Source organism: Vanellus vanellus, assembly GCF_965231255.1.
Source record: "Vanellus vanellus genome assembly, chromosome: 2".
Lineage (NCBI taxonomy): Eukaryota > Metazoa > Chordata > Aves > Charadriiformes > Charadriidae > Vanellus > Vanellus vanellus.
Window position 1 is genome coordinate 26,693,990 of NC_138906.1, and position 15,682 is coordinate 26,709,671.

The window sequence follows — 15,682 nt, forward strand, 5'->3', positions numbered from 1 at the left end:
TAATCAGTGTTTATTAGCTGGAGACTGCATGTCTCGGTGGTTACTGGCAAGAGGCAAGGTTGGTGAAATGGCACAGTATTAGAGCGTATTAGAATTATTAGAATTTTAATTATTTCATTCCACTTTTCTCATGTCCTCAAAACTACAGTAGAGCTACCAGTAGTATTATGTGCTATCTGTGAATTGGTACCCTGTCTTTCCTCCTACCAAAGGAATCTCCCATTTTCTGTCACCACCGGGGTACCAGGGCTGTGAAGAATGGTGGAGTTATACCCATGTATAAAGAATATTTAAAGGTGTTTCTAGCTTCATCTGACCAGGTGCTTGAGGACCTCGGGCCCCTCATTTTCTATGGAGCGCTATCCATATCAGCAGAGCAGCATTTTAGTGTTTAAAACCCAACAGAGACGAATTGTACAGCATTGTCTTGTAACGTATTTCTGAGGTTTTGTGGTTCCATGGAGTTACGGTGGGTATAGGTATAATTATGTATGAAATGAAGCAGTAGTTTATTTAATAACAATAGAGAATCTTTGTTTCCCAAAGACGACTGGCATTATATTTGTCCCTTCTTTCTGTTTTTCTTGCTCATATTTTTTTTTGTTCTCTTCTTAACTGACATGTCTTTTCTTCAGGGTATTATTAGAGCTGGTAATTAATAACTGTTTACATTGCGTTTTACTTTTCAGCTTCTAGTAAAACATGGTGGAGATTTGTTTGCAGAAAATGAAAATAAAGATACCCCATGTGACTGTGCAGAGAAACAACACCACAAAGAGCTGGCTCTTAACCTGGAATCTCGAATGGTATTTTCACGTGATCCTGAAGCTGAAAGCATTGAAGCTGAATATGCTGCTTTAGACAAAAAAGAGGTCAGAGGATACTTTAAATTTGCGGTATTTTACACATTTATATTTGTAACAGTTACATTGTGACAAAATTCTGCAAAGTATTTCAGTAGGTACTGTACATTGTACTGTGTATTTGTAAGACATTTGATTTTAACACAGCTCTTTATAGCTTTCAAGTTAAGCCCAGAGAACATAATAAATACGTTGTCAAAACTAAAGAGAAATTTTATTCATATACTTAATTACATGGACTGTCTTGAAAGTGTTGAAGGCTGTGAGGCTGGAGGAAATACAGTGAGGCCAGTAAGCTTGGAAACAGTTTCTCTAAATATATTTTTATTTCTTAAGATGCCTTTCTGCCTGAAAATGAGGGCAGGAGAAATCCCGAAAAGGAGAAAATCTGTGGGATAGAATAGGGAAAACGTTCTGGTGGATCTTCCTAGACTAAGACTGGGTTGAATGTCACTAAAAACCAGCTGAGTAGTGCAGGATTTCAAAACAGTGCATTTACTTTCTTGTTTTATAACATGATGCCTGAAGCTACTGCATACCAGAACTTGTATGAAAAATGGGTAATAACAGGTATTGTTATTCTGAAGTTAATGTTTGAAAGAGAGAGACAATTCACTGACACAGATATGCTTGAATTCTGGTATGCCTTACAGAAGACTGTGATTTGATAAGGAGAATTTGACCAAAAAGATTCCGAGCAAAAGTTCCCTCCCCTATCCATTAACTAACAATTCTAAATAAGAATACATAGATAAATTACACGATTCAGTAAATATTACAAAGTAATTCTGTGTAAATTAAAGGACAACGGATTTCTGTATGGCTACTCCCTTCAGAAGTAGCATGGCCTTGCCTTGCCTTTTACTAGCTTAGCCCAATTATGACCTAATGACACTTAAAAGAAAATGAATTCAGATTTTTTTATGAGTAGGCTTAGATCAGATCAACTGTTTCCCTGAAAAATACCATGCATGGTCACTTTTATTTGAAAGTCAGAAAGTCTTTGTACAGCTTAATTAATTTTGTGACTAATTTTCTTGAATAAATTCAAATATAAGCAAGCATAATTAAATTTTCTATTCCTAGATGAGAGCTTTCGAGATGAGGTTTAATATACTTTAGTTGTACATTGAAATAACAAATGTAATTAACTTACTTTATTTTCTCTGAATATTCCCAGATACAGACACCTAAATTGTTGTAAGAGTATAGTTTGAAATTATATTTTCTCTGTTGGCAAAACCACTTTAAAAGACCGCTGCAGTTTCCTGCCATGATTACAGTTTGCCACTCCTTTGGTTGTACAAGTAGAACTATTTGGATGGTTATGCTGTCAACTGAATCATAGTGATGATTTGGCATAGAAGAAGAAAAAGTTTTAAAGCGTGGTAATGTGTAATTGTTTTATTTAACCTGAATAACTTTTATCATTATATTTATATCGTGGGTTTGCTGGCATATGCACCAGCACAGCTAAGAGAGTAATCAACTTACAAATATGGGCAGGGCAAATCAAGAACCACTTGAACAGGCTTTTCGGCAAGAGAAAGTAACGTCTCGTGACTGTTTAAGGCAGATGCGCGGAGCAAAATCAGCTTAAAGACTTGATAGTTACAAGGGACTCGTTTAAAAAGTAATCATGTTAATTTGGGGTCACTTCTCTGTGACTGTTAGAAGATACAGTTCCGTTCCTCATTTGGCTTGTTTTTAGCAGAGTTGTTGAGCGTGAGAACTGAAATGCAGGCAGGCCTGCAGACCGAGTTCCAGCTGACATACCAGGGCAGCTTTCCCACATGTTCTAATGATTCACAAGCCAAAAAATGTCAGCCTGGAATTAGGTACACTGATTGGTGGTCTTGGGCCTTCACATAGAGCAATTCTGCCTTCGTGTGCTCCCTTCCTCCTCCTCCCCCCTCCCCCCCTTTTTTTGTAGTTTTTCAGTGGTATAAGTTCTCTAACTTCTTGTGTAACTGTGCTAGCACAAGAGAGATGCCAAGAGCATGTAGTCAGGAGAAGTTCATTTTTCCATCTTAGCCCTCAGAGTGGCCAAAACCAGTTGAAAAAAAAAAAACAGCCTTAGAAAGACCAGCACTGAACTGCAATCCAAATGACGACATGTCCTCATCCTCCAGGTCTGTGGGCAAACGTCTGGGATGGGTAGTGACAGCCGCATTTACCACTGGCTGTGGTGATGCCTCCAGCTGTTATTTTAATGGGACATGAGAAGTGGTGCAAAAGCCTTACCTAGAACACATTCTTCACTAAAATTGGCCCTCAAAGATGTCCTCTATTTTTTTCTCTCAATTTCATTCTTAAAAAATATTAAATGCTGATGGAAGCAAGTGTGCAAAACGCTTGTTTAACATAGTATTTACATTGTAATTGTTTGGTGATGTCCTTTATCATCCTTCCAAAATAGAAAAAATTAATTCATAAAGAATTAAAAAACTTTGGATCACCAAGAAATGCATTTTTAAAGTCATTTCATCCCTTGAATGAAGGTTAGAGGAAAACATGAAACATTTGAAAATCATTAATAGGATTTCTTCCCAGGCAAAACAGCCAAACGGGCTAACTCTGGTGTTTATGATACGCGGAGTAGTATCTGGAATGATAGTACGCAGTACCTCCCCTTCCAGACCTGCCATGTTTACAGCAGAAAGTAACCCTCTTTTTCATACAGAGCACAAGATTTTTGTAGTGCTCTGTGCAGTGTCATTGAATTAAGTGTGTATACTCACAGTAAAAACAAAGCTTTGTTTCTGATGTTGAGAACCAGTTCGTGTTGTTCTTCACGTTGAAATATTACCAAGGAATTATGTGAGTGCTCCTGTTTAGAATTGAAACACTTACAATAGTGGAAAAAATAACTTGCACATACCTTTCTTTCATTACAGAGGCTCTCAAGCTGTTACGAAATACAGATTGCTGAGTAGAACCACATTTCAAGTTTGAGAGCCTGACAGCAAAGACTTTCCATCTTCCAGAGGTTCAGTTTACTCCTTCCACAAGGGTTTCTGAATAAAACCCATTTCTGTCATACGGTTACCCAGCCTTTTAAAATCTCATTTTACTACAGTGCTCCCTGAAGCGTATTTTTAAAGCAACATTTCTATTTACTTTGGGTTTAGTACACCTCAGACGTTTTTAGTGATCAGATTAGAGACTGCAGTTAAAGATGGGTAGCAAACAGGTCCTGTTAGTCTTGAAACACAAACAAGATTATTAAGTATGTTCCTACAAAATGCAGTTTGGAAAGAAAACAATTTACCAACACACACGTAATCTGTATTTCCCTATATAAAATGGAAGTGCTAAATATTTTAAGAATGGAGTATACAGTGTGACTCTCTTAACACTGTAGTTAGCTGTAGCAAAAGAAGATCAATCTATGATGTGTGGGCTGTGGAAAGGCTGTTAGAAAATAAGCCAGGAGAGTATTTCAGATGACCTCCTTTGTCTTCTTTTCTCTTACTTTGATGATGAACAATCTCAAAAAAAACCCAAACCCTTTGTTATATAAAATATAAGTTTATATTTATCTTTTAAATCTAATCGAAGTTACACTAAATAATATGACTGTAACGGATTGGTTTTTAAACTGCTTTTATAGATTTTGGTTGTTTTATTTGCACAGTCTTTTAATTTGCTGTTTATTCTAGGATGGGAGCATATATTGTCTTGGTGATGTATCCCTGGAAGATAACAGGCACCTTCATTTCAGTCACATCACGCAGCGTTTTAAACTTACATAAGAAACACCTGGGACTGAGCAGTTCTTCAGAGCAGATCTTCCAGAACAGTTTTGGCTCTCAGTCAGGCTCAGTGAAATACATGGTGCAATAGCAAAGTATATAATTTCTTAGTTCATTTTACATAAGTGCCACGGAATACTGTAGAAATACACTGCTAGTGAGTGTATCACAGATTTATTGAGTGTGTAGTAATTGGAATGGTTCTCTTCAGCTCCAGAATTGACATTATGTAAATATATATATATAATGCAAATATCATAAATACAAAGAGTTATTTAAAATGTACTTTATCTCTACAGATAGAGAATGGTTTAGTAAGTGAAAGGAGAGAAGGGGACTACAGGTAGTTAAGATATATATATATTTATATACACATAGTGCATATATTTGAATGAGATAAATGGAGTATAGATTTTTTTTAAATATATGACTCCTCCTCTAACTATAGAACTGTGTCCACCCATAAATGAGGAAATGAACTGTTAAAATAATCAGCTTACATATTAAAAGTACTTTCAGGAGAAAAACAATTATATAATCCATGATATCTAAACATTAGTGGTAAAAAATCAAGAAGAAAATAGTTAAAAAGAAGGGCTCTTGGGAATATAGAAGTGTTGAAATCTGTGGTGAGAAGCTCACCAATGCGTTAAAGTAGTAACTCAAATAGTATATTCCAAAATCACTATGTAGTTAAATGATGCTAATATTGAACAATGCCTTTTCCACAGCAAATATCAATAAAGAGCTCCTCCATAAATAAGTATTAAAGAAGGTCTCAGCATCAAAATCAAAATCCTTTAAAGTATATGGCAGTGCAGAGATAAGTCATCGATGTTTGAAGTAGTTAAAAGCAAACCTCTATGATATTACATAAAGGGTATACATCCTTATAACTAAAGACTCTGTCTTCACAAGTCTTTACAAGACTATGTCTTGTGCACGTTAACATTTTGAGGGTTCTCATTGTATAAAGCCTTTGCTTTGGAATTTCCAGATTAAGCTATTTAATAGCACCAGCCTAAAATTTCCTTTCTTTCAGCTTCTTCTGTGGGCAAATATATTATTTTACAAAATGAATGTCTGAAGTTTCTAACACATTCTTAAGAAATATTTCCCTCATTACTTAAAAAGATAAAATTGGGATTCTTAAAAACCACAGGATCCAAAAATCCCTGCTGGGTTGTGTGGAATGCTCCAGCTGAGATAATATAATAGTCTGTTACTCCAGGGAGATACTTGCCAGTGTTTGACATAGAACCAATCAGTTAAATATAATTTTGAGCGTACCTGCATTTCAGGATAAAATACTAGGACCCAAAATATGCATGTATGTTGCAGGTTTAACAGAGACATTTATTTTTATGATATATGTGGTCTTCAAGAATGGAGTACCGTTGTGCTGACAAAGCTACATGTTTTGCAATTGCAATTCAAAATGCAGTTCAGATTCAGTCAAGACGATTTACTCTTTGCTTCTATTTTTTTGGCAGTATTTTCGCGCAATTATAATCATTCAGGCACCCAGCTGTTTGTATCCTGTCTCTCTGACATGTTTTTATAAATGATCTCTTTTGTAAGAAATTAAGTAGGTCAGTCAAATTCCAGCATGCTATGAATCAAGTGGCCCAGATTTATTTCAGTGCAAGCCATTAACATTCAGATTGTCCTTTACTGAGTCATGCATGATCAGCAATGGAAGGACATACAGAAACTCCCTGAACTTGGGCAATCAAGATAAAGGTCAGGACGCTTACAGTCCATTTCTCTTCTGCTTTTCTTGCTTTCTCAAAAAGGACAAATACCCAATGCAGACCCGTGGCACCATTACTCTTGCCGATCACAAAGTTTCTAATACCAAGAAATTCCTGTTTGTTTTACTGACTAGCTACAGAAGAGGTCTTTGTGGGAGTCAGTTATATTTTTAGATGCATTTTATAGAGTTTATTATGATATCTAGAATGTAGGAAGCATGCTATGTTTTTAGAGTAGGTGTCTCAAAAGAACAAAATAATTTAGAAGCCCAGGGTATCCATTCTCCTATCTCTTCTGCCTTCTGCTTGTTATCCTCAAAGGATTATGCGCACAGTAGACTTTTGCTTAGATTGTAAACTTCCAAGGACAGAACCAGTCTTTTGCTTCATGCCTACGTACATATGCATGCATGCGTGTGCATAGTATCTAGCACTGGAGAGTCCGGGACTACGCTCTACATAAAAATATAGATAGTTAAGACTGCGCATCATTATTATTTACTGTGGTTATCTGTTACCGCTGCTGCTGTGTCCTTTCTCCTCCAAATTGGTGAAGACAGTTGCCATTGGTGGCCAGGTTCCTAATTAGTCCTCAGCACATGTCAGTTTTATGTCAAATGCTTTAAATCTTTTGTTAGTTGTCCTTTGTGTAAATAAAACCAGTGCACGTAGGAATAATTGTTTTACATAGCCTTTCTGTATCCTTTCTCTGTACATATCCTCCCACTTGTTTTTCTCTTTTTCCCTTTTGGGCATTTTTGCTGTGCAACACTAACAAATATATTACTTGCTGTCAGATTCTTCGTTTCTTAGTTTTACAAAGGAGTCTGCAAAACATGTGTATGCATCTCCACTATCTTGGTTGGACCTAATTCATAATCTGAAAATTATTGCCTTTTTGTTTTTCTAATTTGACTTTTTTAAACGCTGTAATAAGGGGATGGAGCTCCAGACCCAGAAGGCAGCTGGATGATCTGCTCTGGCTACATAGGGCTATCAGAGTTGGCCACTGTTTCTCAAAGAGAGCTTTGACATCTTTGTGTACAATGAATCCCCAACCTTGGAGATACTCAAAAGCCATTTCGACGCAATCCGGGGCAGCTGGCTCTAGGTGACCCTGCTTGAGCAGGAGGGTTGGATCAAATGACGTCTGCAGGTCCCTTCCAACCACAACCATTCTATATCTCTATATAACCTCTATATCTCTCATCTATCCTATTCATGACTGACTTCTACATTTCTGTGAGGGGTGATAGTGCCTTAAAAGACCTGTACCTGATTCTGTTCACAAATGTATCCCTTCTTACTATCTGTCTCAGTGTATCCTTCTCCAGACCGATTCAAAGTTAATAGGTCTGAATTCATGTATAAAGTTAGTGTCAGAGGATCTATATGCAACGTATATTAACCTGTCCTTTCTCTCGCTCTCCCTTGAAATCCTTGGTTCAAATGTAGTCATGCATTCTCATACCCATGCCACAATATTTAAGGTTTAATCACTTCAGAATTCAGCTGGATTCGGTTAAAATCTAGCTTTTCTGAGAGAGAGAGAGTCGATGTTGGGCTAGTTTGTCATTTGAACATGGCTTCCAACTATAATGGCGAACTCTAGAGATATTGTCTTTCAGATTTTGAAATGTACAAAGATCATACTAGAAATACTGTAAAATGGCAGTGGTTCTGTATAACTTTTGCATGGTCATTGTCACGTATTACCTCACAGTTGAGATGATGATCAGTAAAAGTGCTTTGAATGTTTTCATTTTAATGTGGAAATAGAGACTAACTGGAAAGTACCGCTGGACATAAATTGTCTTTCTTCTTCTTCTCAAAGCCATATGAGGGGCTAAGACTTCAGGACCTGCGAAGGCTTAAGGATATGCTGATCGTGGAATCTGCTGACATGCTCCAAGCCCCGCTTTTCACTGCAGAAGCTCTACTTCGGGCACATGGTAATCCAAAACCTTAAAGACGAGATAAACTGTTTTCAGAAGCATCAAAATTGCAGTTGTATGTTTACTTTTTATTTACAAGTAAAAGATAAGTAACAGTTAATCAAATACCAGGAAACAGTTCACACAGTACTTCAGAAAGAAGTGCAGCTGCAGTATGTCAAAAGCATTGAGGCAGACAGAGAAGCTGATAGGAAAGTGATTCAAACTAGGGATAATAATGGAAAACACTTTAACTTAGGCAGGGTGGAGAAACAGAGCTTTCCTGTTTTATTGAGAGACATGGAAGTAGAACTTCCATGGGTTTATATGTCAAAAAAGTCAAATTCCTTGTACCTATTTTTGTCAGACCATTGGTTTTCTGCCATTATATATTTGTGTATAATCTGGATCAATTTTTGTTGTTGTTGTTGCAATAAAAGCAGTCTGACCACTGTAATAAATGGTTAGAAATTGCCATGGGGTTTAAAGCATACAAGTGTATGTCCTTTGAAGGATTTTTATAGTTATTCTTTTAATACAGGGTATATTTTTCTGTATGTGTATCTGTAACTAATTTAATTTCACTGAAATCAGTCTGTGCTCTTGTCGTGTAATTTAAACTGGGGTTGTCAGAGTGGGAATATACTGAATTCAGTGTGTTCCCTCCAGACAAAAGTATGTCTGAAACTCAGTGGAAGCTTTAGGCTTTGATTCAGTGATTCAAAACTTACGCTTACTAGAGCGTTTGCATTGTTACTATATGCCAAAAGAACTACTCACGTAGTTAATGGTTTGCGTGCTCATCACCGTATTGCTGAATTAAGCTTTCATACCCTATTATTTTTGTGGGCTCCTCATGAAAATAAAAGGGAGAGGGAAAAGTGAAAAAGGAAAATATTGTTTTAAACTCTCAACATTTGGCAGACTTTCACAAGGAGGTATGGTACCTGGAACTCATCTCTTTTACATTATTTTCAGCGGTTGGTATTTGTGTTCCTTTTAACACTGAATTAAGTGAACGTGAACTTGTGCCAATCTTATGATGCGTGAGGCACAGTCTTTGCATATATATTTTTTAATGTTGATTATTTGTTTAATTCTTAAAATGTATTTATAGTATGTGCAATATTTGAATGCTATTTTGGATTCTCAAAGTACTCTCATTAAAGCTAAATATTACTAAATATTTGCCTAAGTGGGTAGGCAGATTCTGTAACCTGTGCAGATATTTTGAAGAAGAAAACGATGGCAGTACTGTTCAAACTTGCAGCATGGTCCTTAATAAGTCCTAAAGCAGTGAGGTTGATGTAAACTGTGCAGAAATGTCTGCCAGCATCTAGCAAGCAGGAATTGAAAGTTGAGAAGAAATCAGTCTGTGTTGGAAAGGTCATTCTACTGATGTTGCCGTAGTGATGTAGCGGTAACTTAATGCAATTGGCCAGTGCGGAGAAAGAAGCACAGACAATTTGCAAATCATGAGAAAGTCAACTATTTTGCCTGTAGCTGTAGTCATACACTGGAAATTATTCAAAAAGAATTTATTTTATTTGAAATGAAGACACAGCATTGGTTCCGCCTAGTAAAGGATATAACTGAGCTATTTACAAAGGCTTAGACAATTGGGAAGCATCAAATGCCAAATGGTAACATTTTTGCATTTAATCTTGAAACTCATAAAAGAATAATGTGAAATCTTAACATAATTCACACTTAATTTATGAAAAGCATGTTTTAAATTCCTGGAAACATCATTCTTATGTACTACTTTTAATACTTTGCAGACATAATATTTAATTTAATAAACTTTGCTTTCTTTTATCTTAAAACTGTATCAGTTTACTGACACAGACTGTAAGAGTGTATTTTTCTTTTTTATTTTTTAAATTAAGAGACAGAAGTATGTAGAATTAGAGCCAAGATAAAAAAATGTTATTATGGCAGTCATGAAAATAAATAACTTGACAGTTTTTCTACAAGTACTTTTTCAACGTTATTCCTGTTTCTCTTCTAGTTCACTATACAGCAGCTGATTTCAGGATAAAAGAGAGGCAATTCAGCAAATATAACTGCCTCATATTTTACTAAAACTCATAAGTTAGTAAACACACTGGAATCCATTCAGTAGCATGTCTTAACCCTGGGTAATTTTAAAGATACAGTAGAAACAAAGGAGCTCAAGAAAACTTAGCAAATTTTATCTGTATCTTAGCATCAGTCAGCTCCCCTCTGAAAGATTATAAGCTCAGGGTAATTTGAAAAATGCTAATAAAATTTATAATTTTTGAAGTGTAAATATGTTCAGGGTCCATGTCTTTAAATAAATGAAATTAAACTAACCCATGATATGTTTAAGCTTAGATAAGTAAGCACCTGATCAGTAAATCATCTCCAGCTCAAATATTTTTTTTTCATATTAGGTGGGAGCAGATTTTAGTATGACAGCAATCATTACTTGACGGGGGCAATATTTTTACTAAGTTCAGTGCTTAGAACACTCATCTTTTTTTGTCCAGTATTAATGCAGTATAGGGACACTATTTATCTTTTTCTGATAGAATCTAAAATCCAATAAAAATATCAGATCTTTTGGTTAATAACATTGAGTTTCCAGTAGGAGTACCTAACATTAAAAAAAAAAAAAAAAAAAAAACAAAACAAAACAACCAAACTTTAAAGCAATAGGAAAAAAATTGGGAAATTTCTCTACCCTTCTGAAATTCGATTTCATCTCATCTGTGCATAGTGCTGATGGTTTTAGATTCAAATCCATATAGGAATTTGATAAGATTTATATGTCAATGATAAATTCTAAGTATTTTTAATAGAAAAAAATCACTATTCTTAAGATATGTTTAGTATTACTCTTTGGAATAGGAAACAGAAAACATTTCAAACAATGATTAAAAAAGATTTGATTTAGTTTTAAGATCTTCATACATAATAAAATTTGTTTCACTAGTTTTTATTTATATAAATGGGCAATGTTAATTATGAATAAAAGTAGAGCATTCGGTAACACTTAAGTATATAATAAAAATGTAGTAAGAATTGTGAAATATTTTTTGCAATCGGGTGGGGTTTTTTTTCTTGTTGTCCCCCAGAAATATATCACTCTTATATGCATATATAAAGACTGGTAACTCATTAGGTCGCAAATCTTTTTGTAATCCAGTTGTGTCTTAGTCTTCTTCCTTCATTTGTAGCACTTGGCTTGATCATCTTAGAAAACCACAATAGATAGAAATGAATCCATCTTGAACAATTACTTTTCTCATAGAAAGGGAAAACATTGAAAATTCTGTGGTGCAAGGGTGTTATATTTTGATCTGTCTTCGCAAGTCACTGCAGTTCTTGTTTCTGATCGAGTCCGCTAGCTACTACAATTGCTGTAAATAAATAGTAAAAATAATTTTATTTAAGACTGATATTACAGGGAAAGGAGATGCTTGCAATACAATTATTTACATAAATACATTGCATTATGTGTTATCATGGAATGTGTTCTGTAAAATTTAATATCTAAAGTTCCGTTCACTTACACTTTATCATATTTATTTATTTCTAAATATTTTATCTTAGTGTTTATGTATTCTTTTGAGGCTGCAGTTACAAAACGTATTTTAAACATTGTCAGCTGCATAATTTCCTGTATCTGTATATTTATTGAAGACTGGGACAGGGAGAAGTTACTTGAAGCATGGATGTCTAATCCGGAGAACTGCTGCCAGCGTTCAGGGGTTCAGATGCCAACTCCCCCTCCAAGTGGATACAACGCTTGGGATACGCTCCCTTCTCCACGAACTCCACGCACGACTCGCTCTTCTGTAACTTCCCCTGATGAAATCAGCCCCTCACCAGGAGACCTTGAGACAGCTGTGGTAAGTTTATAAATAGATCTGAAGCTAAGGGGGCAAAAGAGCTTATTTCTAAATGTAGTACACCTACGTGGACGGGAGAGCTGCGTTGTCATCTCATTCTGAAAATACGTTTGTAAAGGTCTAAAGCAGTGAACAGAGAAGTCGTTGACACCTCCAACATTCTATATAATAACACAGTTGAGCATCTGGCTAACACAAAGCGCCCTGTTTTCACTTTGGCCGTCATTCACCGAGTAGCATTTTAACCAGCTACAGTCACATCGCTGCATTTGGCTCTTTTGAGCTTCTCTTCTCATACTTACCAAGATGTTCACTTTCATTGTATCCGTTTCCCTGAATGTACTCAATGCCGTGAACCCTGCCTTTTGAAAATTTTTTCTTTAGAAAACAAAATTCTCTTTGTCTGCATTTTGAAATGTCAGCCCACTAGTGTACTGTAAGCTTATAATTACTTTTACTATGTGTGGGCTGCTTCGAGCGGTTTACAAGGCTATTGCAAATTTGAAATATGAAAGTGCCTTTCATTAAAATTAGTGTGGTTCTTTTGGAAGACAGAGTTCTCTTTTTAATAATCTGCAGCTGCAGCATTATAAAACTTTTGCTCCATGACCTAAGCATTTTTCTAGAATATTATATACAGTCTTGCAAATGGATCATCCCTAGATCCCATATTAAAATTAAGATTTTGCATTCCTGCATAGAAATCTTTTATTTCTCTAATTGTAAAATGCTGAAAAAGAAGCTATGTAAAAGGAATAATGTTATCCCACATTTATTTACATTGGCAGTTAAATGTTGTCCAGGAGTATTTCCTAATTAAAATGTGTAATGAAAGATTACTTGTCTTCAGTTTTACATTGTGTGATTGTCATTGGTGGCCCTTAAGCCAGGAATGCAGGTTTGGATAGTGATAGCCATTCTAGATCTAGTGTCTCAAAATGCAAATCCAGAGTTATATATGTAGTATTCCTGTTCATTTAAAAATCTTATAAAGAGCTATAAAAATAATATTTTCAAAATGTTGTTTATGAAATAATATATATTTTTCTGAAGTCTCTCGTTTTGGCAGGAAAATGAAAACTAAAAGGAATAGATACAACAAACCCACAAGCTATAAAGCTCCTTTTCAGATTTTGCATTTACATCCTATCTTATGATTAAAACTGTGCCAGTAAATGTTTTGTACTTGATATTTTGAACTCAGGGCTTTATTTTAAAGTTACATTTTAAACAGAATTGAAAACTTGTATAAATTTAATAGTGAACATTTTTGATGCATTGTCAGCTTCTAAAATATTTAATTTTGACAAGACAATAAGCTCAAACGGCTGAAACAACAATAAGTGCCTTCATCGAATTTTACACTTTAAAGGCCGACTTTTTTGGTTTGATTGTGTTTTGGCTGTTAACACAAGTGCTTTTAAAAAGTGAAATACTATAAGCTAACTTTTTCAAAATGTCCTCTGTGTGTATAATATGTAATGGATTGGAAGTTGAAGTAAATTTTCATTGAATCTTTGTTCCAAAGGAAAGGAAAATCCATTTGTACTCCTTGAAGAACATGAATATTTATTTTCACACCTAACCACAAGCAATCAGTAGTTTCATCCCTGTGCTTTAAATGTTTTCAGAGTAAGGGTCTTAATACTCAATGTTATTTTTTCTATAGTACCTAGTTGTATAAAATTCAGCAGTGGTATCTTCTGTTGGAATATTTGTAGCTTAATTTATTCTTTATTTTGATTGAAAGCCTCAAAGTATTTTAAAAAAAATAGTATTAATGTAGATTATTACTTACAGTAGTTGTTGCTGTTGCACAACCGCATTGCTCTGCCTTGATTTGGACCTGATTGTGTGAGATGCTAAACATTTCGTGTAGCCTCTGTCATCTCCAAACTCCATTTCTGGCTGCCTGCGAAGCTAATGAAAAATTCAGGTTCCTTTTGTCCCCAGGACTCTAACTTCGAGGTCCCAGCATTCTGCAGGTCCTCTGCTGGAGGATGTGATGGAAGGCACCCCAAAATGCGCTGTTTGGATAGGGAGGTATAGAAACAGAAATACCTAATCTTTCCCATTTCTATTTTTGTAGCTTAAATAACCTTTTTCTGGTTACAGTTAGATTTTTTCCCCTACTGAGCACTTCTTTAAATTTTTGCTGAGATTTTCCAACATAATGTGTCCTGCTAACAATGTGAAAGGCTTCAGGGTATTTCTTAATCAGAAGTATTCTTTTCATCTACAGTGTGGCATTTGTATGTGTAATATTTCTATATTTGAAGACCCAGTGGATATGCCTTGTGGACATGACTTCTGCAGAGCGTGCTGGGAGGCGTGAGTATATGCACTTTTCTCTCTCTTGAGAAACGTTCATTCTTGCCATTTTGACAGAGACCATAAGCAGCTAATGTTAAAGTACTGTTTGGCTTTCAAAGGGTTTCTGGTTTGACCCTATCGAATATTTAAGTTGTCACTCAAAGTGGCCATCAACTGTTTTAGGCTTACATAATGTTTGTTTCAGTCCCGATTCAGCAAAACTCTTAAGCAAATATCTAAAGCCTGTGCGTAAATAGACGAGCCTACTCTTGGTTTGCTCACTGTATGTGTGGTGTTGGCAGCACTGGGGTTTACACTTTCTAAATTAAGCACATGCTTAATTCTGTCTCTTAGTTAAGCACACTAAACTTAGGAATCATAAATCCATTTCCAGTCAGAAAAGCAATTAAAATGCTTTCTTACGTTGAGGGCTGACAACTGAGGAGTAGATTTAGCTTAGAAGTTCTATTAGTGTAATGCTCTTGTTACTACTTTTTTTTTTTTCAAAGTCAGAATAGTCAGGCTAGTAAAACTCAGACATGGATAATTATGCTAGTATAAATATTAGTCATACTTCCCATGAATAATTGTATCTGTATGCGGTGCCTTTATATTCATCTTTTTCCCCATTCAGGAGATTGTACTACTTGAACTGTACCGCTACAGTGTCTTGTTATAGTGTCACAGCAGCACAGCTAGTTCTACTGCCGATCAGCCCACTTTATATGAACCTATTCAGCCTATGTTAAGGGAGAGCACTTTCTCTTCCGTATGAGCTTTTAGAAGGCAATTCTTTTCAGTGGCAAGGAAATGAATAGTTCTGTTGTCTTGTAAATTGTTATGCAGCGATGTAGAAGTTACCACGAGATCACTGGCTTGACGTGGTGCTTCTAATTTGGGTTCTGGACTATGTGTACTGCGATTTGTGCGTGCACTCAGAGCTACAGTTCAATGTCAAGCGAGTGTTTGCAGTGGCATGTCTAGGGTGGGACTTGTCTTTCTGAGCCAGTCATTTCTAAATCACTGGGAGCACAGCCAGGACTGAGTTATCCCATTCTGAGATATGAATCTAAGATGGAACAAATTGGCAAATCTCTCTACTTTAACTATCAAAGGGTCCCAGGTGATTGACTTAGAATAGCTGTCTGTCCTTTAGATGAGATGAGTATCATCCTTGATGTCGGA

The 15,682-nt window shown here is 35.7% G+C and overlaps 1 protein-coding gene across 1 annotated transcript in view; it reads left to right on the forward strand.

Annotated features, from left to right (window-relative positions):
• ANKIB1 (ankyrin repeat and IBR domain containing 1) overlaps positions 1-15,682 on the forward strand; it is a 97,514-nt gene that overhangs the window by 59,953 nt on the left and 21,879 nt on the right. The window contains exons 4-7 of the mRNA XM_082478995.1: positions 690-872; positions 8,207-8,324; positions 11,976-12,184; positions 14,427-14,515. Coding sequence (XP_082335121.1) covers positions 690-872; positions 8,207-8,324; positions 11,976-12,184; positions 14,427-14,515 — 599 coding nt within the window. The remainder of the gene's footprint in view (positions 1-689; positions 873-8,206; positions 8,325-11,975; positions 12,185-14,426; positions 14,516-15,682) is intronic.